This window comes from Mercenaria mercenaria, chromosome 3 (genome assembly GCF_021730395.1).
Source record: "Mercenaria mercenaria strain notata chromosome 3, MADL_Memer_1, whole genome shotgun sequence".
Taxonomy (NCBI): domain Eukaryota; kingdom Metazoa; phylum Mollusca; class Bivalvia; order Venerida; family Veneridae; genus Mercenaria; species Mercenaria mercenaria.
The window spans coordinates 32,330,490-32,356,814 of NC_069363.1; the positions used below are offsets into that span (position 1 = coordinate 32,330,490).

At 37.3% G+C, this 26,325-nt stretch overlaps 1 protein-coding gene across 5 annotated transcripts in view; it reads left to right on the forward strand.

The window, feature by feature from the left end:
- Positions 1 to 26,325, forward strand: part of LOC123525160 (uncharacterized) — an 85,093-nt gene that overhangs the window by 43,522 nt on the left and 15,246 nt on the right. For all 5 annotated transcript variants that reach the window (XM_045303963.2, XM_045303961.2, XM_053538126.1 and 2 more), the window contains 6 exons: positions 9,705 to 9,903; positions 12,158 to 12,258; positions 18,288 to 18,498; positions 19,347 to 19,498; positions 22,929 to 23,103; positions 25,889 to 26,047. In XM_045303963.2, the coding sequence (XP_045159898.2) occupies positions 9,705 to 9,903; positions 12,158 to 12,258; positions 18,288 to 18,498; positions 19,347 to 19,498; positions 22,929 to 23,103; positions 25,889 to 26,047 (997 nt within the window). The remainder of the gene's footprint in view (positions 1 to 9,704; positions 9,904 to 12,157; positions 12,259 to 18,287; positions 18,499 to 19,346; positions 19,499 to 22,928; positions 23,104 to 25,888; positions 26,048 to 26,325) is intronic.

Below are 26,325 nucleotides of genomic sequence, written 5' to 3' on the forward strand. Positions count from 1 at the left end.
GCTGTAATTTCCCATCAATTGAAATCCTCTCAAAACTGGGAAAATAATTACTTATATTTGGCCAAAACTCACCGTCTTTGCCGTTCGACAGCTGCAAAAAGGGCAAATATAAAAGATTCAGTGTAAGTAATATTTCACTGGTACTACCAGTTAGTAAGTTCATACTCTGAACAGCACGTCAGAGAAATTTGGGCAGATTTGACCTATTATGACGTTGGCAGCATTAGATCATATTTTTTCTTTACACAAAAATTGCCGATAGGTAACAAAGCGAATACGCCAATAATCCAGAGTTCACCGATTATTGTTCCAGTTCACGCAATGTAATCCAGCAATTAAACTGCATAGCTATTAGCTACTGCTGTTATAGGGAAGTGGTAGAGTGTCTGCCTTAGGTATGAGAGGTCCTGGGTTCGAGTCCCAGTTAGAGCTTAACTATTTAGATTCTGCTAAAGCATTGTTTTGCTGTTAATAGACTGTTCCAGATGTTCTAAATTTTTAGCACACAGTATCATGGATCAAACTGTTGAAAAACCGCGTTAAACCCAAAACAAACAAACAAAAAGTATCATGGATCATTATTTAGCAATCCAGATCAAAGTTGAATGTTAAATCAAATGCACCCAATTAGAAAATATTGACTATATTATGTCCCTTTGATGTTTATGCTCTCCATGTTCAAGATGAGTTACATTTCCTTGATCACAAAATTTTCATTAACATGAAAATATTAAATGCTCATAACTCCACACTTCTGGTTTTTGAGAAATATATGGACCTTTGTCTTCATTTCAAAGCTTCTTAACTTCAAACCTGTGATTTGAAAAACTTAGGTACTATCTCTACACTATATCTCAGTTATTACTAAATGGATTTGATTCAAACTAAAAATAGGTGTTCCACCTTATCACCCACATCATGTGACACAAAGTGCATAACTCTGACACCATTTTTTCATGAATTATGCCCCCTTTACCTTAGAGGCCTAACTAAACTAAAGGAACCAGCGTGGGAGCCATCTGGTCTAGTCGCGTAATGGCTGCCAGGTATTTGAACACTAATTTTTCACTTGGCATGGCAACAGAGGTCTAAAGGACATCGGACATTATGCTAGGGATTTTGCCCCAAGTTCAATGCTATGTTTTGACTTCAGTAGCTGATAGTTTTATATAACAGCTTCAAATACTGATAAATAAGTTATATTCCTATCAAACTGTCACAAAAATGAGTTTTAATTCATATTCGTTTTCTTGAAATTCGAACAGTTTGTAACTAAGGGTCATATTTTTGAAAAATTTAAAATGTGTATTTTTAGTTAAAATAAGCATTGGTATTTAAGGTATGTCTACTATGAAATATTTTAACACAATAAATAAACTGATACCATGCAGATTATCAGTTTTATTGACATTTTTGAAAATAAACGAAACGGAAAAAATAAAAGTAGAACAAAACATTTGGTCCCTAACTGTACTTCAGTTATTTCCACCTGAGTGCCCATGATAACTACTGATGCATTGATCATATCCTATTGTTTGTTTTCTATACATCTATTGCTATACTGTATTTATACACATGTACAATACTGACCGGGCATTATGTGGAGGATTATTATTGAATACATGCAGTTATGTAGCTGGCCATACATTGGCGTAGTTGGCCTTTTTCAGTTGAGACGGAGGGGTGCAGGAGACTGCCTCTTTCACTGCGGGTTCAGGGATGCCTTACTTTTAGCATTTTATATCAGTGGAACAGAACTTCACTAGCTAGTATCAACATTTATGTAGATATTCTTGGGGCGTCTGTGTTAGTTCTTTGAGGTCATTACTAGTATTTCGGTTGGCTTCGAAATAAGTTTCAGACGTGTGAGCGAATTGATGTTAATTCTGGGAGTGTCAGTGTTAGCTATGGCGAGTCAGTATTAGTTCTATGGGTGTCAGTGTAAGTTCTAGAAGTAACTAGGTTAGTTAATGAGATAGTGTCTGGTGTAGTTCTGTTAGGGTATAGTATGCTGGATCGAATAAAAGCAAATGTTGCTCTTAAAAGGCATTCTAGGTTCGCTTCAACTGTGTCCTACAAAAGGTAAAAACATTGCACCTAAGTGGCACTATTCCCATAGAAGTTCGTTTGTATTTCTTTGTTATGTTTAAGTTGAAGACACATATGTAATATGTCGAAGCCACTTGCTTGGTTCTTGACTTACGACTTTCTGTGTCTGCTATTTATTTAGTTTAGTGTTTCTGTGCTTGAAATATTTACAAAAATGAATAAAGCTGTATATATGTAAGGTTTAGGATATTTATGTAAAAATTTATTTGCTGACACCCTGTACATAGTTTTTTTCAATTTTAAACACTTTCCCACCTGTGACCAAGTGCCATTTTTGTAGCATACGTATATACTAATTATTTACAAAGGCATGTGAACTATTTTGTTGTGTCACTGGTGGGAAAGATGTTTAAAACGTAAAAATAATTTATGTTCATATTTTAATAGAAAAGAGAATGAGAAATGTCTACAAAGTCTTCTTTTTTGTTCATGAACTTGTAAAATGAAGTCGCATTTATCAAGAAATGATCTTCAACTATCATAACTATGCAATTTCAGAAGTCTATCCCTAAGTCACTTTTTCCTTAATCGGATAGGCAATCTGAATAGGAAAATGTCCGAGGTCCTTGAGGCTATTTTTTTTTAAATTTCATTGTGGGTGTATTGTTGACATTTTGGTAGGAAGAATGGGAGAGCAGGTTGTATTTGGTGAAGTCAAGTTCAACCTTATCAACCATATCATGTGACACAAGGTGCATAACTCTGACACCAATTTATCTTGAATTATGCCCCCTTTTACTTAGAATTTAAGGTTAATTTTGATGCATTTTCACTATATCTTAGTTATTACAATATGGATTTGACTCAAACTTTAAATAGATGTTCAACCTTATCAACCCCATCTTGTGACACAAGGTGCATAACTCTGACACCAACTTCTCATGAATTATGCCCCCTTTTACTTAGAATTTAAGGTAGATTTTGATGCATTTTCACTATATCTCAGTTATTACTAAATGGAATTGATTCAGACTTAAAATAGATGTTCCACCTCGTCACCAACATCATGTGACACAAGATGCATAACTCTGACACCAATTTTTCATGAATTATGTCCCCTTTCACTTAGAATTTAAGGTTAATTTTGAGGCATACAGACACTAAATAGCCTGAGCACCTATGAAAAAATGGTAGTCGCATAATGGCGGATTCAAATAGTTCTCATTAGCTCGACTATTCATAGAATAGTAGAGCTATTGGACTCGCCCATGCGTCGGCGTCCGCGTCGGCGTCCGCGTCGGCGTCCGCATCGGCGTCCGCGTCCCGATTTGGTTAAGTTTTTGTATGTAAGCTGGTATCTCAGCAACCACTTGTGGGAATGGATTGAAACTTCACACACTTATTCACTGTGATAAACTGACTTACATTGCACAGGTTCCATAACTCTATTTTGCTTTTTTACAAAATTATGCCCCTTTTTTGACTTAGAAATTTTTGGTTAAGGTTTTGTATGTAAGCTGGTATCTCAGCAACCACTAGTGGGAATGGATTGAAACTTCACACACTTATTCACTGTGATAAACTGACTTACATTGCACAGGTTCCATAACTCTATTTTGCTTTTTTACAAAATTATGCCCCTTTTTCGACTTAGAATTTTTTGGTTAAGGTTTTGTATGTAAGCTGGTATCTCAGTACTCACTAATTGGAATGGATTGAAACTTCACACACTTGTTCACTGTCATGATCTGACATACACAAAGTAGGTTCCATAACTCTGTTTTGCTTTTTTACAAAATTATGCCCCTTTTTCGACTTAGAATTTTTTGGTAAAGGTTTTGTATGTAAGCTGGTATCTCAGTACTCACTAATTGGAATGGATTGAAACTTCACACACTTGTTCACTGTCATGATCTGACATACACAAAGCAGGTTCCATAACTCTGTTTTGCTTTTTTACAAAATTATGCCCCTTTTTCGACTTAGAATTTTTTGGTTAAGGTTTTGTATGTAAGCTGGTATCTCAGTATCCACTAATGGGAAAGGATTGAAACTTCACACACTTGTTCACTGTCATGATATGACATGCAGTGCAAAGGGTCAATAACTCAACTTTGCATTTTACAAAATTATGCCCCTTTTTAAACTTAGGAGTTTTGGGTTAAATTCTTATATGTAAGCTGGTATCTCAGTACCCACTAATGGGAATGGATTGAAACTTCACACACTTGTCCACTGTCATGAGCTGATAAGCACTATGCAGGTTCCATAACCCTATTTTGCTTTTTTTAAAATTATGCCCCTTTTTCTACTTTCGTATTCATTCAGTCGACAAGGCTGTTGAATAGTCGAGCGTTGCTGTCCTCCGACAGCTCTTGTTTTTTTTTTGCTGTAAGAAGGGTTTTTCCTTGAAATCATTGCTATATATTGGTTGAAATCATATTGCATGCCAAAGGCATATAGCTTTGAAACTTATTTATTCTTTTTCTAGGTCAATTACCAACCTCACTGGGTCAAGTTCCATAACTCTAACATGTATTTTGAGCAAATCATGCCCCTTTTTGGACTTAGAAAAGTCTGGTTAAAGTTTTACATGCAAGTTACTATCTCCAAAACTAATGCAGATATTGAATTGAAACTTCACATGTGTCTTCGGGGTTATAAAACTAGTTGATAGCACCAAGTCCCATAACTCTGACCTTCATTTTGGCCAAATTATGCCCCCTTTTGGACTTAGAAAATTCTGGTTAAAGTTTTGCGTGCAAGTACATACAGCTATTACTAAAAGGCATATAGATTTGAAACTTATTTTTTCTTTTTCTAGATCAATTACCTACCTCACTGGGTCAAGTCCCATAACTCTGACATGTATTTTGGCCAAATTATGCCCCCTTTTGGACTTAAAAAATTCTGGTTAAAGTTTTACGTGCAAGTACATACAGCTATTACTAAAAGGCATATAGATTTGAAACTTATTTTTTCTTTTTCTAGATCAATTACCTACCTCACTGGGTCAAGTCCCATAACTCTGACATGTATTTTGGCCAAATTATGCCCCCTTTTGGACTTAAAAAATTCTGGTTAAAGTTTTGCGTGCAAGTACATACAGCTATTACTAAAAGGCATATAGATTTGAAACTTATTTTTTCTTTTTCTAGATCAATTACCTACCTCACTGGGTCAAGTCCCATAACTCTGACATGTATTTTGGCCAAATTATGCCCCCTTTTGGACTTAAAAAATTCTGGTTAAAGTTTTGCGTGCAAGTACATACAGCTATTACTAAAAGGCATATAGATTTGAAACTTATTTTTTCTTTTTCTAGATCAATTACCTACCTCACTGGGTCAAGTCCCATAGCTCTGACATGTATTTTGGCCAAATTATGCCCCCTTTTGGACTTAGAAAATCCTGGTTAAAGTTTTGCGTGCAAGTACATACAGCTATCATTTAAAGGCATATAGCTTTGAAACTTATTTATTCTTTTTCTAGGTCAATTACCAACCTCACTGGGTCAAGTTCCATTACTCTTAACATTTATTTTGAGCAAATTATGCCCCCTTTTGGACATAGAAAATTCTGGTTAAAGTTTTACATGCAAGTTACTATCCCCAAAACTAATGCAGATATTGAATTGAAACTTAACATGTTTCTTCGGGGTTATAAAACTAGTTGATAGCATCAAGTCCCATAACTCTGATATGTATTTTGGTCAAATTATGTCCCCTTTCGAACTTAAAACTCTTTTGATATTTAACATTTTGGGTAATAATTTCCTGCTTCTGTGACAATATTTCGAATAGTCGAGCTTGGCTGTCTTATGGACAGCTCTTGTTGTATCAGTAATAGTATCAATGACTTTGTTAGGACACGTACCGTATGAGATAGCAAGTTACTAACGTGCACATAGCAGACATTTCAACACGTAATAGTAATAAAACATACATTTGAATAAAAACACTTAAAACAATTAAGCTGGTTTTTAAACCGTTACTGAATATATGTACTCAAACGTTCGCCAGACTCAAAAATAAGCTGGTCTTGATAATAAGCCACCAAATCCTTACAGAAATTTATTTCCGGGATTTCAAGGTATACTAGTATTACAACTTATATGTGCTGAGGAAGCCCAGGATGAAGTACTCCAAAGACGAGTATATTTTTTTTTTAAGTATTAATTTTTTTTACATTTAATATTATTTTAAGTATTTTTAAAATTTCTTATGGTTGATGGTTGCCATTCTTCTGTGACAAGACCGTATGGTGGGGGTATAAGTCACTCCTGTGATAGTTCTAGTTAAAGTAAGTCATTGTTCTCATTATTACTTTTCTGACTTTGCAAATAAATTGTATTCTTTCAAACTAATACCCTGAAATTCCAAAAATAAGCCACAGCTTATTTTCAGTTTTTTTAAGGATTTGGTGGCTTATTAACGAGAACCGGTTATTTTTGAGTCTGGCTAACTTTTGAGTACATAAATCTGATAATTTTAAAATGGGCATAAAATTATGTTCGAGTACCAAAATACTGCAGATACGCATGTCATACTTATTGCTTTATAGTAAAAACATTGACATCTGTAGTTACCTTTACTTATGACATGCCTGTTTTTAGCTCACCTGAGCAATGCTCAGGTGAGTTTTTCTGATCGCTCGATGTCCGGCGTCTGTCGTCTGTCTGTCTGTCAACAATTTGCTTGTGTATGTGATAGAGGCTGTATTTTTCAACTGATCTTCATGAAATTTGGTCAGAATGATTACCTTGATGAAATCTAGGCCGAATTTGAAAATGGGTCATCTGGGGTCAAAAACTAGGTCACTAGGTCAAAGCAAGAAAAACCTTGTGTATGCGATTGAGGCTGTATTTTTATGCCCCCGAAGGGAGGCATATAGTTTTTGAACCGTCTGTCGGTCCGTCGGTCTGTCAGTCCGTCAGTCTGTCGGTCTGTCAGTCTGTCCGCAATTTTCGTGTCCGGTCCATATCTTTGTCATCGATGGATGGATTTTCAAATAACTTGGCATGAATGTGTACCGCAGTAAGACGACGTGTCGCGCGCAAGACCAAGGTCTGTAGCTCAAAGGTCAAGGTCACACTTAGACATACAAGGATAGTGCATTGATGGGCGTGTCCGGTCCATTTCTTTGTCATCGATGGATGGATTTTCAAATAACTTGGCATGAATGTGTACCACAGTAAGACGACGTGTCGCGCGCAAGACCCAGGTCTGTAGCTCAAAGGTCAAGGTCACACTTAGACTTTAAAGGATAGTGCATTGATGGGTGTGTCCGGTCCATATCTTTGTCATCCATGGATGGCTTTTCAAATAACTTGGTATGAATGTGTACCACAGTAAGACGACGTGTCGCGCGCAAGACCCAGGTCCGTAGCTCAAAGGTCAAGGTCACACTTAGACGTTAAAGGATAGTGCATTGATGGGCATGTCCGGTCCATATCTTTGTCATCCATGGATGGATTTTCAAATAACTTGGCATGAATGTGTACCACAGTAAGACGACGTGTCGTGCACAAGACCCAGGTCCGTAGCTCAAAGGTCAAGGTCACAATTAGACATTAAAGGTCATTTTTCATGATAGTGCATTGATGGGCGTGTCCGGTCCATATCTTTGTCATTCATGCATGGATTTTAAAATAACTACGCATGAATGTGTGACACAGTAAGACGACATGTCGCGCGCAAGACCCAGCTCCGTAGGTCAAAGGTCCTAAACTCTAACATCGGCCATAACTATTCATTCAAAGTGCCATCGGGGGCATGTGTCATCCTATGGAGACAGCTCTTGTTCAATTAATCTTCATGAATTATGGTCAGAATGATTACCTTGATGAAATCTAGGCAGAATTCGAAAATGGGTCATCTGGGTTCAAAAACTAGGTCACTAGGTCAAATCAAAGAAAAACCTTGTGTATGCTATAGAGGCTGTATTTTTCAATTAATCTTCATAAATTTTGGTCAGAATGATTATTTTGATGAAATCTAGGCCAAGTTCGAAAATGGGTCATCTGGGGCCAAAAACTAGGTCACTAGGTCAAATCAAAGAAAAACCTTGTGTATGCGATAGAGGCTGTATTTTTCAATTAATCTTCATGAATTTTGGTTAGAATGATAACCTTGATGAAATCTAGGTCAAGTTTGAATATGGAGCATCTTGGGTCAAAAACTAGGTCACTAGGTCAAATCAAAGAAAAACCTTGTGTATGCAATGGAGGTTGTATTTTTCAATTAATCTTCATGAATTTTGGTCATAGTGATTGCCTTGATAAAATCTAGGTCAGGTTAGAATATGTGTTATTTGGGGTCAAAAACTAGGTCACTAGGTCAAATCAAAGGAAAAGCTTGTATATGCGATAGAGGCTGTATTTTTCAATTGATTTTCCTGAAATTCAGTCAAAATGATAACCTTAATGAAATCAAGGCCAAATTTGAAATTGGGTCATCTTGGGTCAAAAAGTAGGTCACTAGGTCAAATCAAAGAAAAACCTTGTGTATGCGATAGAGGCTGTATTTTTCAATTGATCTTCATGAAATTTGGTCAGAATGATTGCATTGACAGAATCTAGGTCAAATTTGAATATGGGTCATCTGGGAACAAAAGTTAGGTCACTAGGTCAAATCAAAGAAAAACTTTGTGTATGCGATAGAGGCTATATTTTTCAGTTGATCTTCCTGAAATTAAGTCAGAATGTTGCCTTGATGAAATCTAGGTCGGGTTTGAATATGGGTCAGCTTGGGTCAAAAAGTAGGTCACTAGGTCAAATCAAAGAAAAACCTTGTGTATGCGATAGAGGCTGTATTTTTCAATTGGTCTTCATAAAATTTGGTCAGAATGATAGCCTTGATAAAATCTAGGTAAAGTTTGAATATGGGTCATCTGGGGTCAAAAACTAGGTCACTAGGTCAAATCAAAGAAAATACTTACTTATACTCAAGATTTTTGCTCCAATTTTAATGATAATTGATCAGGATATTTTTTTCCATGAAATCACTAGGTCAAACATGTTTACACTGTTTAATATGTTGTGTTATGGTGTGTTTCTCAGGTGAGCGACCTAGGGCCATCTTGGCCCTCTTGTGTTACTATTTCTTAATGAAAATAATCTGATCCTAACAAACAAATACACCTACGAATTAATCGCTCAACGGGAATGAATAACTTACACAATATGTGGTAAGCACCGCGTTGTGTTAATTATTAATTATGTCCTAACAAGATCATTGATACTGTTTCTGATACAAAAATGTAGAGGGGCCTCCGTGGCTGAGTGGTTAAGATTGCTGACTTCAAATCACTTGCCCCTCATCAATGTGGGTTCGAGCCTCACTCAGGGCGATGAATTCTTCATGTGAGTAAGCCATCCAGCTGGCTTACGGAAGGTCGGTGGTTCTACCCAGGTGCCGGCTCGTGATGAAATAATGCACGGAGGAGCACCTTGGGTCTTCCTACACCATTAAAGCTGGAACGTCACCATATGACAAAAATGTAGACGTCTTATGTTTCAGTGCAGCTAATTTATGAATCCTTCTTGCCTGTAGTGAAATGGTGGCTTATTTTCGAGATTGTCTTATTTTCAAACCGGGTTAATTTTCCGGATTTTAGGGTATGATACGTAATTGATATATACTTTTTTGTTACAGATGAAAAGTGTATTGTATTTTGAAAGAAATCAAACTTACAGTGAGAGTAGGATACTATGTGGTCTTACTCCCTACACAGAGTACACATATGCTGTTAAGGGTAGGCTAATGAAGGAGAAAGAAGAGGCCAATAAGACATACATAGAGAAGGGATACTGGAGTGCTCCAGAGATACTTACACAACGCACTGATAGTGATGGTATGTCACGGTTTCTTAAATCCAATGTCAGGAGCTACCAGAAAATTATTATGTGCTACTAAGTTTTTATTCAGAGTGAGCCTGAAGAGCTTACTTGGAATTAAATGAGCCGTGCCATGAGAAAATCAACATAGTGGCTTTATGACCAACATGGATCCAGACCAGCCTGCGCATCTGCGCAGTCTGGTCAGGATCCATGCTGTTCACTAACAGTTTCTGTAATTGGAATAGGCTTTGAAAGCGAACAACATGGATCTTGACCAGACAGCGTGGATGCGCAGGCTGGTCTGGATCCATGCTGGTCGCAAACTGTTGGTTTTCCCATGGCGTGGCTCAAATGGACAGTGGTCTATAAATCAATAATCTGCCACAAGGCAAGAAGATGTTGAATCAGCATTGAATAAGTATTGATTTCTTCTGTTGAATATTAGTTTGACTGAATATTAGTTGGATTTATGTTTGATTTTGAAAGTTGAAGCAACATTGTTGCATCAACATTGATTCAACATTGCTTTAGAGTTTATTATGACCCCATTGAGGAAGGAGGGATATATTGTTTTGTAGATATCTGTCGGTCAGTCAGTCTGTAGACCAATCGATTTTCTGATGATAACTCAAGAGCCTATGATCATGAGAGTTGAAAAGGAGGTTAGTAATGAACAGCAGATGACCCCTATTGATTTTGAGGTCAGTAGGTCAAAGGTCAAGGTCATACAGTGACCTGGAACAGTAAAACTATTTTCGGATGATAGCTTGAGAACGCTTGACCTAGGATCACAAAACTTGGTAGGGAGGTTGATCATAACCAGCAGGTGTACCCTATTGATTCTGAGGTCAGTAGGTGAAAGCTCAAGGCCACAGTGACCCAGAACAGTTAAACCATTTCTGGTTGATAACTTGAGAACAGTTTGGCCTAGGGTCAAAAACTTAATAGAGAGTTTGATCTTGACCAGCAGATGACCACTATTGATTTGAGGTCAGTAGGTCAAAGACCATGGTCACACTGACCCAGAACAGTAGACCTTTTTTTGCCAAATACCGGTAACTAGAGAATGCTTTTGTTTAAGATAACATTTGATATGTAGGTTTTTATATGACCGGTAAATGACCCATAATTATTGATTTGAGGTTAGTACATCAAATGTCCAGTTCACAGTGACCAAATTATTTCTGTTCCTTTTGCAGTTACTGAATGCATCAAGGGGGGCATTTTGTGTTCTACCAGGTCTCATTCAACCTTGAATTAACATTGAAATTAACCAAATGTAAGCTAATTCAGATTAAATAGCTGTTATTTAATGTTTGGTGCCATGTTATCAATGGTTAATGTTTAGACTTTATGCTGAATTAATATTGATAGATGGTCTTTGTCTTGGACTTAGCTAAATATTGAACTGTTTTTTTTTTTGTCAGACACTGAAACAATGTAGATGAGGTGTGAAACAGCATTAATTTATGTTGAAACAATGCTGATTTGATACTGAAACAGTTTTGATTAATGTCCATGTCCATAGATAAAATGTGTCTGGCACACCACTGTGGTGGGAGACATATTGATTTACTCCTCTGTGTGTGTGTGTCAGTGTATCACAATATTTATGTCCGCACTCTTAAGTCAAACATTTCTCATCCGATCTTCACCAAACTTGAACAAAATGTGTGTTGCCAATAAGTCCTCGGCCAAGTTTGATAACTTGCCAAATCAGCCCAGGCACTTTGGAATTATGGTTTTTGAATTACCGATAGGCCGCTTACTCCAAAACTTACCCATAGACCGCTCACTCCAAAACATACTCCAAAACTATCAAGGGTATATTGTCTGTGAGTAAACAGTATATAAACACAGACTTACTATTCAGATGATTAGGCAGTTGGATGCAGATCACCATTTAATGCAAAGACACCTTCCCTGCTCCAATGTTCTGTGTTTATTTCCCCCCCTCACACACACACTCCTTGATTAAACCAGATTACTGATAGCCATCATAAATGACCTGATTTAGATTATACTGACACTCAACAATACTTGTGACAAGACCTACAAAATGACCTATATATAAATGACCTTGACCCTCATATGACCTTCAGCTTCAAACTTAAAACCTCAAAAAACAATTTTGGTTATACATGAAGCTCCTTGTTTCCACCAAATTTGAAAGACCTAAGAAACATAGTGTTCAAACTCTGAAACTCAGGTGAGCAATCTAGAGCCATTATGACCCTCTTGTTTTATGTTAAACATATTATATTTCAGTGTTAGATGTAAACCCTGCCACTTCGCCAGGACTGTATGAAATATCTGGTATCATTAGGCCAGGTCTGCAAGGTTATGATTCACTACAGCTATACTGGACTGTAAGTTGTGCTTAGAACATCTTTGATCACATAATACATGCTTTAGATACTCTACCTTCCATTTATTGTTTAATGTTTACCACAGTTATTCCCCATTTGTATGTTCAGTTTTGTAGCAAGTTTTTTAAAAAAAGCAATTTGATTAGCAGTAAGTTGGACTTTACAAGTTTACATAGCTTTTTCTTCAGTTTAATTTCTTATCCTGCTGACTTGATTATTATGGAACTATTAGAATGTTTAAGCCAGATACGGGCTACCAGCAAGGCTCCTATGCTGCTGTAGTATATAGAGTCTTAACATCAACTTGGCCGTAATTTTTCTCTGGTTTTTAGCTCACCTGTCATGTAGTGACATGACAGGGTGAGCTTTTGTGATCGCATTTTGTCCGTCGTCCGTCAGTCGTCCGTTCACAATTTCTTGTGAACACAATAGAGACAACACTTTGCAATAAATTTTAATCAAACTTGCACACAACTTGTATTGGGCCGCACCAAATTGATTACTTGGTCAACGGATTTCCCGCTCCATTTTTTTCCAAAATCAAAAACAATCTTTTTTTTTGAAAATCAGCTTCCGCTCGCTTCAGTTTTGCAGACCGATTTCAAAATTTCAGAGCGGGCGTTTTTCACTGTTTAGGGGCCCTATTATCACTGTGAAGCGATAGTAATTCATAAAATTTAATACTTTTAATCATAATTGTCCATTAAAACACCAGAAGAACATGTTTGAGGCTCTGTGTTGCCCCAGTTTGCAAAACTGACAGCCAAAATGACAGTTAGATTGTGTAAATAAATCCTTGACAGGTCATCAGAAAGAGTTTCCGCAGAACATATTTTCTCAAGATGAACATCAATATCTCATTATTTAAAACAGTGTCATTTAATAATGGCTGGTTATTAAAACAACGTTTTGCTGCAATCCTTAAAATTAAACACATATATCAGCAGTAATTTGGTAGTACTTAAATGATGAACAGGCGGTATAATTCAGTTTGGACTTTACATACAGTGTTACATCATAAATAATGTATTGTTGAAATAACTTTGATTTTAAGGACTGGAACATTGCTTCTATCAGCTATGTAAAATGAACACAATTTTCTTGCGGAGAAGGGGTACGCACATGGAACTTTATTATGGCAAAGGAATCCTAAAGAGCTTATAAACTCACAATCCAAGAAAACATGCATTAAAGGCTTACTTTTTTATTTTTCAAGTAGAGTTGAAAAACAAGAATATTATATAACTGTTTATAGATCCTTTTTCAGATTTGTTTAATGGGTACCATCAGATTTATTTATCAAAAAGAAACTGAAGATTATAATGCATTTATTGTTAAGACTTGCATCATCAAAAGGAAGTCTTTCCTTATCTGCCAAAGTTAAATGTGAAATCAAAGAACAATAGAAACTTGTCGCTGAAAAGTTACCATCCTAATGGCCCTTATATTGTAAAAATCGCACTGGACTGTGTTAAAAGCATAACACGCCTACATTTTTGACGCAGCTGAAACGTCACTGGTGTAAAGATTTGTCAAATTCGATTAACTCCATTTGAGGCACGGGCTGCACGTGCAAAATGACTTTTTCCAGCAATGTCGACATGTACGAATTTTCTATCGCAAATCATTCATCGCACTTGAAAGTTAGTCGACAGACTAACAGGAATACGTTAAAAAAAACAGAATATCCTTGCTAAGAATGCCACGTTTAAGGCACAATCAACGCCATCAGGCCATTGGCATGGTTGACGCCGAACTTTCATGTCGCGAAATTGCACGTCGTATATGCTGTTCTCACCTGACAGTCATGAAATGGGTTAGGAGACGTGATCAGACAGGGTCTATGAGTAATAGACCGCGCACAGGCCATGAAAAAGTGACATCGATACTGTATAAAATAGTAAAGAGGTATGTATTAGGTGGTAACTTTTCAGTGACGCTGAGTATATATAGGTCATGAGTATACCTAAGGCCATACCAAATTGATTAATAGTTCTTCGGAAAATTTTCAAAAAAAATTGGAGCGGGCGAGCGAAATTTTTATTTTATTTTTTTTTTCTCAATTTTGATTTTTTCAGAGGCGGGTAGATTTTACATGGAGCGAGCGGGCTTTTTTTATTATTTTTTTCCCAGCTTGGACCCTTGAGGAGGCGGTTATGATTATACATGAAGTTAACATTTCTTTAGAAATAACACAGAAATCAAACATTTACAGTGTGGGTAACACAGTATATAGCTTTTCTATTATGTTTTAAAGACTACATGAATGATTTTGCAAATAAATTCTTGCCAAACCTCACTGAATCACTTTGTTTTTTTTTTTAGTTATAATTTCTAAGGGATGAGTGTCTTATCTTTAATTTTGATTTTTCTAATTAATCTGAAGGCCTGCCTATTTAAGACAAAACAGGCACATGTGTGGAATAACATTTCTTCTGAAGCACAGTTAGATGGCTTCGGCACATGAACAACTTTGTGCCCCTAGTGGAACTCCAACCCATAGAGGTGAAGGGAAGTAACAAACCACTTGACCAGTGAGACCAAACAGAGTTGGTCATACAGATGCTTCGACATTGCTCGAATCCCTTTGGAATAATTTCCTAACAGATCCGGCTAGCTTATGTTTTTGTGGTGGAGATTCATTTCAGGCAAAAATGATAACAAGACTGGCAAAGAATGATCCCAATATGGTCACCCTTAAAGTGATATATGGCCACCCTTAAAGTGTTGTTTGTTTTGCTTTGACTGAACTAGAAATTTAGAGTTGGGGAGGTCTGTTTTTCCAGTTTTTTTTTCGTTCTATCAATTCACAGCCAAGTAATAGACAAACAGGCAAAATTGGGGTTACAAAAGGACATATTTTATATCTACACTACTTATTTGAAAAGCTAAACAATTTTTAATTGACTAAATGCGTTTCGATAGAATATCTGACTGCTGTACTAAAGAAGTTACGTTCAAAAAGATTTGGCCTAGACAATGTGATAGGTCGGTCAGGATCTGTGAACAAACATTTTTTCAAGATAGTAGTCGGGCTCAGCTTTGGGCTCTAGATATAACATACTGAACTAAACAACTGATAACAAATGGTTTGAAAACTATATCTGAACAATATTTCCAAATATTTTTAACTGCATCCCCGTGCACGTCTTACAAGTCGTGATTCGTTCCTTTCACTGTATTGAACAAAAATAGAACGTGCCTACTTCATTACCTACCGACACATCGAAGGCCATGTGTGGCACTAGCACAGACACTCCAGATTTAAAACAAATGATGAACAACACCATAATTCCTGACTTTTTGAGTTTTGGTCATCAGTAACATGTATTACGGATGCATGAAATCTGATCAATATCACTTTGACGCATTAAAACAGCGATAAAACCTGCTTTGCCGTTATTATTCCGGTCCGCGTAATCGGGGAAAAATTTTTTTTTTTCGGAGATTTTTATGTACGTGCGGGGGGGTGATTTTTATTTTTTTTTCTCGGGAATGAAATTATTGATGCGGTAGTTCCGACGAACGACATATCAATTTGGTATGGCCTAATGTACTGGTGAAGTGATTGCAGTTTTTTCCATATATATAATGATTTCTGTTATACACTACATGAGAGTAACAGCTTTCTTATTCTTATGTAGTGACATAGAATCTAAGGCAAAACCCTTTATGTGGCCAGGGTACTTGCTTGCCTAGGATAAAACTTAGCAAACACATTAGTTCTATACACTAGAAATACGGTCAAATTGCCAGATTTTCTTGTATCCGCCTGTTGTCCCCGCAGTTTGTTTAAATGTCTAAATGTTTGTAATGTATTTTGGGAACAATTTGTAATTAAACCTTCAATATTTAAAGATCTTTGGTTCTTTTATGTCTTTTCAAGCCATTTTGATATGTTTTTGCAGTGCTTGTTGACTTTTGTGACAAGGTCTTTTATTTTTTTCTTCAAATCGCTCCTCGCCCGCTCAAAAAGTAGGTGAAATCCAAAAACAAATATTTTTATTTTTATTTCGCTCGCTCGCTCCTAAATTTTTTGGAAAAATTCCGATGACCAAGAAATTAATTTGGTGTGGCCTTGGCATAATATCTCAGTTCCTCTCAAAAACTGATTAGATCCCATCTTGGGTTCCAGAGTTATGGCCCCTTAAATGGCCAAAATTTGCTGTTTTTGCTTTTGCAGCCATATAAAGACTTCATTTATGGTTTGATTTGATACAGACTTGCAAAATATCTTCAACAACAATAAATCTTGGATTCCATGATGAATCTGTCAGATCCAATTATAGGTTCCGGAGTTACGGCCCATGATTGACCCCTTAAAGAGACAAAATTTGTTAATTTTGACCTTATGAACACGATAGAAGTGACATTTTATATTTGATTTTTAGCCACGCTTACACACAACTTAAGTCACAATAAGATCTCAGTTTCTTTTGAAAACTGGCTAGATTCCATCATGGGTTCTGGAGTTACTGCCCCTGAAATGGGCAAAATTTTCTAGTTTGGCCCTTTCAGCCATATAGAGGTTTCATTTATGCTTTGATTTGATACAAACTTGCACAGAATTATTATCTTGATGATTTCTAGGCCTGGATCGAAACTGGGTCATGTTGGATCAAGAACTAGGTCATAAGGTCAGATCAAAGGAAAAGCTTGTTAACAACCTAGAGGCCACATTTATGATCCTATCTCATGAAACTTGGTCAGAATGTTTATCTTGATGATTTCTAGACCAGATTCAAAACTGGGTCATATGGGGTCAAAAACTAGGTCACTCGGTCAAATCAAACGAAAAGCTTGTTAACACTCTTGAGGCCACATTTATGACCCCATCTTCATGAAACTTGGTCAGAATGTTTATCTTGATGATTCCTAGGCTAGGTTTGAAACTGGGTCATATGGGGTCAAAAACTAGGTTACCCGGTCAAATCAAAGGAAAAGCTTGTTAACACTCTTGTTCATTAGATGTGCATGAAACTTGGTCAGAATGTTTGTGTGCATGAAATATCATACGAATTTTTTATCTGGGTCATGAAGGGTCAAAAACTAGGTCACCAGGTCAAATCAAAGAATAAGCTTGTTTACACTCAAGAGGCCACGTTTTTTGATCCAATCTTAATGAAAATTTTTCAGAATATTTGTCTCCATGAAATCACTAGGTAAAACATGTTTACACTGTTATTGTATGTCACTCAGGTGGGCGACTTAGGGCCTTGAATTTTACTGTTTTTGAAAAGACACACGTATTTGTTATGTATTGCTATGAACCAGTATGTTTTAGAATGTACCATTTATTTTATGATTATCAGCAGTCAGTTAGAGCATTCAACAACTTTCACACAAATATATATACAGTTGAACTTTGTAGACTCTATGTTTACCTTAACCTTTAGCCTGCGGGCGGCAAGTGATTCTGCCTTTACGACCAGTGCAGACCAAGATCAGCCAAGATCACTTCTGTGCGGCTGATCATGGTCTACACTGTTCGCTGTTCAGTCTGTAAATTTTCATTGAACACCCCTTTGATAAACAAGTGGTACTGCTCAAATTGAATGATGGACCAGTCCATTTTAGAAATTTAGCAGACTAAGGGTTAGATAGCATCACTGCTAATTTTTATTTGTTTGCAGACGTTATTCCAATGTTTTGTCATACAGGGAAAGTAAATTGATAGATATTAAGTTAGACCTTTATAAAAGTCAGGACAAAACTGCTGGCATTACTGACACACTTTTAACCCTTACCCTGCTAAATTTCTATAATGAACTTGTCCATCTTTCAATTTGGACAGTACCATTAACTGTTAAAGTGGTGCTTACTAAAAGATACTGACTGAATGGTGAACAGTGCAGATTATGATCAGACTGCATGGATGTGCAGGCTGATCATGATCTACACTGGTCGCAAAGCCAGTCAGTTGTGTCCAGCATGATAAGGGTGAAGATATTGTGTTGAATTTACCAGATAGAGTAAAAGGTGTTGTATGAAAACTACAGAATATGAATAAGATTTGCCCATTATTTCAGCCGCTGACCGACTGTGACCTGCATGATAATGCTGACAATGTTCTATACAAGGTAACAGCATACAATATGACAACATCGGTGAAACATCCAGCATTCATGGCACAGGTCGATGTTCCAAAATCCAGGGTTCTCCAAGTTACACTTCAGGCAATAAACAGCATTGGACCAGCAAATTCTTCTAGAGTTCTAACTGTATTTCCTGCTAAGTTTGGTATGATAACAACTTTTTAATTAGATTTGATGAATATTACATAACCTTGAAGAAGCTGTGGATTTTCAAAGATAAATACTTTATTTTGACAGTTGGGTATAGGCGTGTCGAAATCCTCAGCTGACTATGTATAAAGTCATTTTGCAAGTTTAGAGATAAAATACATTATTGGCAAGAGTATTTCAAATTCAAGGTTTGACACTGACAAACTTCTCTAAGACCAAGATTCTTTTAAAGTAAACAATGATACAGTGCTTCTAAAAAGATCCATATTCCTGATTCTGTGGGAATTATAAAGTTCAACCTTTCGCTTCAGTTGGACTTTGTTAACTCAAACTCAGATAATTTGTACACTACCCTTTTCTCGAACTTGTCGTCAGGTCCCGGACAGTTTTTATCCAAGTATAATGAATTTGTTCGGTAACTCAAACAACCAATCACTCGGACAAATTTTGCTGAGTTTGAGTTAATAAAGTTCAACTGTATATATATTTGTGTGAAAGTTGGAAAGGTAGACACTTTCTGCTGGCATGTTACTGTTCGAAAAAAGTAGGTCTTGCTTATTTTCGTGAGTGTTCTTGTTTTAGGCATTTGTACAGAGAAACATCATTGAGCCGCACCATGAGAATACCAACATAGTGCATTTGTGACCAGCATGGATCCAGACCAGCTTGCACATCTGTTCAGTCTGGTCAGGATCCATACTGTTTACTAACAGTTTCTCTAATTGCAATTGGGTTTGAAAGTGAACAGTATGGATCCTGACCAGACTGCGTGGATGCACTATGTTGGTTTTATCATTTACAGATTTATTATAATATTAATGTATTGTATACCTTCCTAACAAGGTCCTAGTCCTTCAGAACTGATACTACAATACAACAAGACAGATGCAGATTGTGTTACAGTGGCTGATATAGTGGTAAGAGAAAAACAGACTAACTTCTCAAGCATCTTTCATACACTGGTCTGGTGTGAGGGAACACAACTTGTCTGTCAGGTAGGTATTTACTGTCCATCATTGTAAAACTTGTGCTTGGTTATCAGTCTCTCAGAATACATGTATGCCATTGGTCAGTTTTGAAACTGTGCTCAGAATCAGCCAATTGCGTGCTTGACATGTGAGACTGTTCATCAAAGGACCCAGATTTCTGAGATTTTGTCATGTTGATAACGTTTGAGATATTTCAGTGTATTTTAAATATTTTCTTTAACTTCTTAAATAAGAATTGCACATACAGTGATTAACATGAACAACATTTATTCACATGAGATTTTTAAGTGTCACAGAGAAACATTTTATTGTGTTGTTCCAGGTACCTTATTACAGTCTTACATTCAGATTAAACTTAATATACATTTTTGTAGTTACAGAGCTTTTCATCCTTATATAACAGAGGCCTGTATAAGGCCACTTCCCAATCCGAAAATATACTATTTTTCCCCAACTGTAGCAGAGATATTTCCAAAAATGGAAGGTAAGATTTCCCAAAATCATTCCAACAGATGGTTAAGATTTTGTTTACGTTTAGTATTACCAGAGGCAGCGTTTGTCTGGTATCGATTTTTTTTGGTCACACTATAGCCTAACAGCACATAGAACCATGTGTGATACATTACCAGTCTAATCACTTATGTTCCATGGCCTGGATTTTAGTCAATGTTTTAGAGGAGATATATTTAATTTGTCTTTCGGTGTTTACTTCCACTTGATTATTTTTCCAAAATGGACAATTATCGCACATAAATTTCCCAATTTGAAAGGTCAAGGCCTCTTCCCAATTTCCTGATGAAAAGCCCTGTCAGTTAGAATTTTATTCCTCTTGTTGTAAAAGGGATATGTCATCAGATGAACATTTTGATATCGTGTAAAACAGATTGTAATGTCAATGAAATATTAAAAAAAGCTCAAATCATTATCATTCATGTTGATACATGGATACTACAGATACCAACCGGATTCCTTTTATTAGCTCGACTATTCGAAGAATAAGTGGAGCTATCCTACTCACCACGGCGTCGGCGTCACACCTTGGTTAAGTTTTTCGCACCAGTCCACATTTTGACAAAGTCTTTTGAGATAAAGCTTTGAAACTTTCAACACTTGTTTACCATCACCATGGCCAGTTATAGGCAAGAGCACATAACTCCATCAAGGATTTTGGCTGAATTATGGCCCCTTTTGACTTAGAAATCATGGTTAAGTGTTTCGTACCAGTTCATATTTTGACAAAGTCTTTTGAGATAAAGCTTTGACACTTTCAACACCTGTTTACCATCACCATGGCCAGGTATAGGCAAGAGTACATAACTCCATCAAGTATTTTGGCTGAATTATGGCCCCTTTTGACTTATAAATCTTGGTTAAGTTTTCTGTACTAGTTCATATTTTTTGTAAAGTGTTTGACATATGGCTTTGAAACTTTTATCACTTGTTTAGTATAATAGTCTCTATCTGTAGGAAAGAGAACATATCTCTGTCTTATATTTTGGCTGAATTATGGCCCTTTTTGGACTTTGAAATTGGTTCTGTTTTCATACAAGTCCACGTTTTGTCAAAATTATTTGACATATAGCTTTTAAACTTTGAACACTTGTTTATCATTATGATTTCCATCTGTAGGCAAGAGTATATAACTATAGTAAATTGACTGAATTATGGCCCTTTTTGGACTTTAAAATTGGTTCATACATTGCCATTTAGTGCAAGACTTACCGAAAGAACATTGTTTGTCTAATCTATTTATTTCTTTTGTCTGAATATCTGTGGAAATATTTTGACCCCATTCTTCAATCAATTCTTCGAATAGTCGAGCGCGCTGTCATCAGACAGCTCTCGTTTTATGTAAAATTGTTACTGCATGGCCAAAGTCAAAGAGAGCTTATCTAATGTTTTAAAGGATACATTAGTTTCTTTATCCATTAAACCTATCAAAATCTATAATTAGTATTTTATTTTTGTTTACAGTTAATGTAATTACTTTGTCCTTAAATCTGGAGTTGTGTCCCTTTAATAGGTCTTATATTGAGGTTACAATATCCTAATTCAGTTCCTTCTTTATTTCATGTAAACAATTAAATCTTGAGACCTCATTTTGAGTACCTTTACCTTTAGCCTGTTGGTGGCTATTGATTCTGCCTTTGCGACTAGTGCAGACCATGATCAGCCTGAACATCCCAGGGCTGATCATGGTCTGCCCTGTTCGCTATTCAGCCAACAAATTTTCAGTGAACACCCCTTTGAATAATAAGGGGTACTGCACAAATTGAATGATGGACCAATCCATGTTGGAAATTTAGCAGGATAAAGGTTTGTAAACCATATATAGCCAGTTAGTATAGCAAGTCTTCCTACCAAAAATGAAATAAAATTGAGATGTTGCATTACACATAGGAAAATAATCTGTTTTGAAAAAACAACACCCTCTGAAAATGCTGCCATGAAATTTGTGTATTTACATTGTCTCAATGAATAAAACTAAAACCTGGAAATTTGCAGTGAGTTGTCAACATCTTTTTATATGCCAGAAGGAACATATTATGTTATACCCCCCCACCCCCACCCCCGGTGTCCGTCTGACTGTGTCAATTAGCAATTTCTTTCTGCTCTGTAACTCTTGAACCCCTTGAAGGATTTCAAAGAAACTTGACAAATGTTCACCACACTGAGACGACATGCAGAGCGCATGTTTTGGATGCCTTGTTTCAAGGTCAGGGTCACACTTAGGGTCAAAAGTCAATCAGTTGTTTCGTGTCCACTCTGTAGCTCTTGAACTGCTTGAGGATTTCAAAGAAACTTGGCACAATGTTACCCACCAAATGACAAGCAGAGCGCATGTTTTGGATGACTCGCTTCAAGGTCAGGGTCACACTTAGGGGTAAGGTCATATATGACTTTGCTTGTGTAATTGCCTGCATTGCAGTGCTCTGTTTTTATTTGCAGATCCTTTTTGTTCACTTACTATAAAATGTTTTGAATACTTCCCTTTTATTTACTATAATAATTATTTTGAAACTTTTTATTATTGGCCGTAGGAAAAATGAGACCACTTTTCTGTGGTACAACATGGATGGTACCTCCAATTTTTAGGTGTATTTTGACATACCTGTATCTGATAAGGATTTTTTTGTGAATTTTTGTTTTGGAATTTCTTCCCTTTGTTGTTCCTGTCCTTTGGGTTTCAGCAGTCAAGATTTTTAAATTTTGCTTCCATCCTCTGATGTAACCCTTTGGGTGTATATTGCCCCACTTGGCGGAGCTCTTGTTTCAATATAGCAAGCAATAAATCTAACCCAAAAGTTTAACTGCCACATCCTTACATGACCCATACCATATTTTATCAACACATGGAATTACATTTTGGACGCTTAATACAAAATTTTGTAGTCTTTTCCTTATTGGTATAAACAGTCATTGATGGTACTTTCAGGAGCCAATCAAATGGAAGCAGCTTGGAACAAATGCATCTTCTTTTGTGTTGCCTGGCAACCTGTGTGATGTTGACTATCGCTATGGTTTAGTTACCCATGGTTACCATAAAGGTCAAAGTGAGATAACTGATACTGGTATTCACTGGGAACCTTGTATTTACCAGTTAGGAAAAGGTAAAGACAAAGTTAGATTTTAAAAACAGTTTCTCAGGAGTGACATGACAGTATTAAATTACACACAAGTAACTTCTCATAAAAATGTTTTTGAACCAATTATGACCAGATTTTCAATCACAAACATGATAAAAACATACTTAATGAAAATACAGAAACTTTCTCCATCATAGTCATATATATGAATTGTTTCAATCTATGGACAGTAACTTTAAATGCAGCTTGATATTAAAAATCACTATTGATATCACGACTAGTCAGGTCTGTGAGCTCTGCTTGGTTTCCAGGTTAAGGATCTGAGCTCTGCTTGGTTTCCAGGTTAAGGATGTGAGCTCTGCTTGGTTTCAAGGTTACGGATATGAGCTCTGCTTGGTTTCCAGGTTAGAGATGTGAGCTCTGCTTGGTTTCCAGGTTAGAGATGTGAGCTCTGCTTGGTTTCCAGGTTTAGGATGTGAGCTCTGCTTGGTTTCTAGGTTAAGGATGTGAGCTCTGCTTGCTTTCGAGGTAAAGGATGTGAGCTCTGCTTGGTTTCAAGGTAAAGGATGTGAGGTCTGCTTGGTTTCAAGGTAAGGGATGTGAGCTGTGCTTTGTTTCTAGGTAAAGGATGTGAGCTCTGCTTGGTTTCCAGGTTAGGGATGTGAGCTCTGCTTGGTTTCTAGGTTAAGGATGTGAGCTCTGCTTGGTTTCGAGGTTAAGGATGTGAGCTCTGCTTGGTTTCTAGCATAAAGCATAAGGATGTGAGCTCTGCTTGGTTTCTAGGTAAAGGATGTGAGCTCTGCTTGGTTTCCAGGTTAAGGATGTGAGCTCTGCTTGGTTTCTAGGTTAGAGATGTGAGCTCTGCTTGGTTTTCAGGTTTAGGATGTGAGCTCTGCTTGGTGTCTAGGTTAAGGATGTGAGCTCTGCTTGGTTTCGAGGTTAAGGATGTGAGCTCTGCTTGGTTTCTAGCATAAGGATGTGAGCTCTGCTTGGTTTCTAGGTAAAGGATGTGAGCTCTGCTTGGTTTCCAGGTTAAGGATGTGAGCTCTGCTTGGTTTCTAGGTTAGAGATGTGAGCTCTGCTTGGTTTCCAGGTTTAGGATGTGAGCTGTGCTTGGTTTCTAGGTTAAGGATGTGAGCTGTGCTTGGTTTCCAGGTTAAACATGTGAGCTGTGCTTGGTTTCCAGGTTAAGGATGTGAGCTCTGCTTGGTTTCCAGGTTAGGGATGTGAGCTCTGCTTGGTTTCTAGGTTAAGGATGTGAGCTCTGCTTGGTTTCCAGGTTAAGGATGTGAGGGCTGCTTGGTTTCCTGGTTAAACATGTGAGCTGTGCTTGGTTTCCAGGTTAAGGATGTGAGCTCTACTTAGTTGCCAGGTTAAGGATGTGAGCTCCGCTTGGTTTCCAGGTTAAGGATGTGAGCTCTGCTTGGTTTCCAGGTTAAGGGTGTGAGCTCTGCTTGGTTTCCAGGTTAAGGAAGTGAGCTATGCTTGGTTTCCAGGTTAAACATGTGAGCTGTGCTTGGTTTCCAGGTTAAGGATCTGAGCTCTACTTGGTTTCCAGGTTAGGGATGTGAGCTCTGCTTGGTTTCCAGGTTAAGGATGTGAGCTCTGCTTGGTTTCCAGGTTAAGGATATGAGCTGTGCTTGGTTTCCAGGTTAAGGATGTGAGCTCTACTTGGTTTCCAGGTTAGGTATGTGAGCTCTGCTTGGTTTCCAGGTTAAGGATGTGAGCTCTGCTTGGTTTCTAGGTAAAGGATGTGAGCTCTGCTTGGTTTCTAGGTAAAGGATGTTAGCTCTGATTGGTTTCAAGGTTAGGGATGTGAGCTCTGCTTGGTTTCTAGGTTAGAGATGTTAGCTCTGCATGGTTTCCAGGTTAAGGATGTGAGCTCTGCTTGGTTTCTAGGTTAAGGATGTGAGCTCTGCTTGGTTTCTAGGTTAAGGATGTGAGCTCTGCTTGGTTTCCAGGTTAGAGATGTGAGCTCTGCTTGGTTTCCAGGTTAAGGATGTTAGCTCTGCTTGGTTTCTATGTTAAGAATGTGAGCGTTGCTTGGTTTCTAGGTTAAGGATGTGAGCTCTGCTTAGTTCCTAGGTTAGGGATGTGAGCTCTGCTTGGTTTCTAGGTTAAGGATGTGAGCTCTGCTTGGTTTCCAGCTTAAGGATGTGAGCTCTGCTTGGTTTCCAGGTTAAAGATGTGAGCTCTGCTTGATTTCCAGGTTAAGGATGTGAACTGTGCTTGGTTTCTAGGTTAAGGATGTGGGCTCTGCTTGGTTTCCAGGTTAGGGATGTGAGCTCTGCTTGGTTTCCAGGTAAAGGATGTGAGCTCTGCTTGGTTTCTAGGTAAAGGATGTGAGCTCTGCTTGGTTTCAAGGTTAGGGATGTGAGCTCTGCTTGGTTTCTAGGTTAGAGATGTTAGCTCTGCTTGGTTTCCAGGTTAAGGATGTGAGCTCTGCTTGGTTTCAAGGTTAGAGATGTGAGCTCTGCTTGGTTTCCAGGTTAAGGATGTGAGCTCTGCTTGGTTTCCAGGTTAAGGATGTGAGCTCTGCTTGGTTTCCAGGTTAGGGATGTGAGCTCTGCTTGGTTTCTAGGTAAAGGATGTGAGCTCTGCTTGGTATCCAGGTTAGGGATGTGAGCTCTGCTTGGTTTTCAGGTTAAGGATGTAAGCTCTGCTTGGCTTATGACTACACTGCTCTTAAAATAATCTTTCAAGCTAAGTGATTTATTATAGCTCCATTCAAGATTTCTTTTTTATCAAGCAAAGACTTATATAAATACTATTGGTAAAATTTACTTGATTATAGTCTTGTTTATTTCAGTGGCAGATAAGCCTCTAGAGAATGTCCATCTGACAGCTGTTCAACCCAGCAAGGGGTTCTCAGTTGAATGGAATCCATATAACTGTGACGAGATGAAAGCTTATATCACCCATTACATGGTTACATACTGTGTGGGTCATGGGTCAGATATGTGTAAATGTAAGTATAATAGTATAACTATGGCATTGTGAAAGTTTATACCAGCCAATGCATGGTTACACATTCTGTTGGTTGTAGGATTAGTCAGAAGTACGACATTATAATTGAAACATTGTGAAAGCTTATAACATTCATTACATGGTTATTATGTTGATCATAGGTCATATACTTGTATATTAAAATACTGTAGTATAAACATCAAATCATTCTTACATTTTGGCAGGTCACTCATGGCATATGAATAAACATCTGGAAATAATACAGTTAGATTTGTTTTA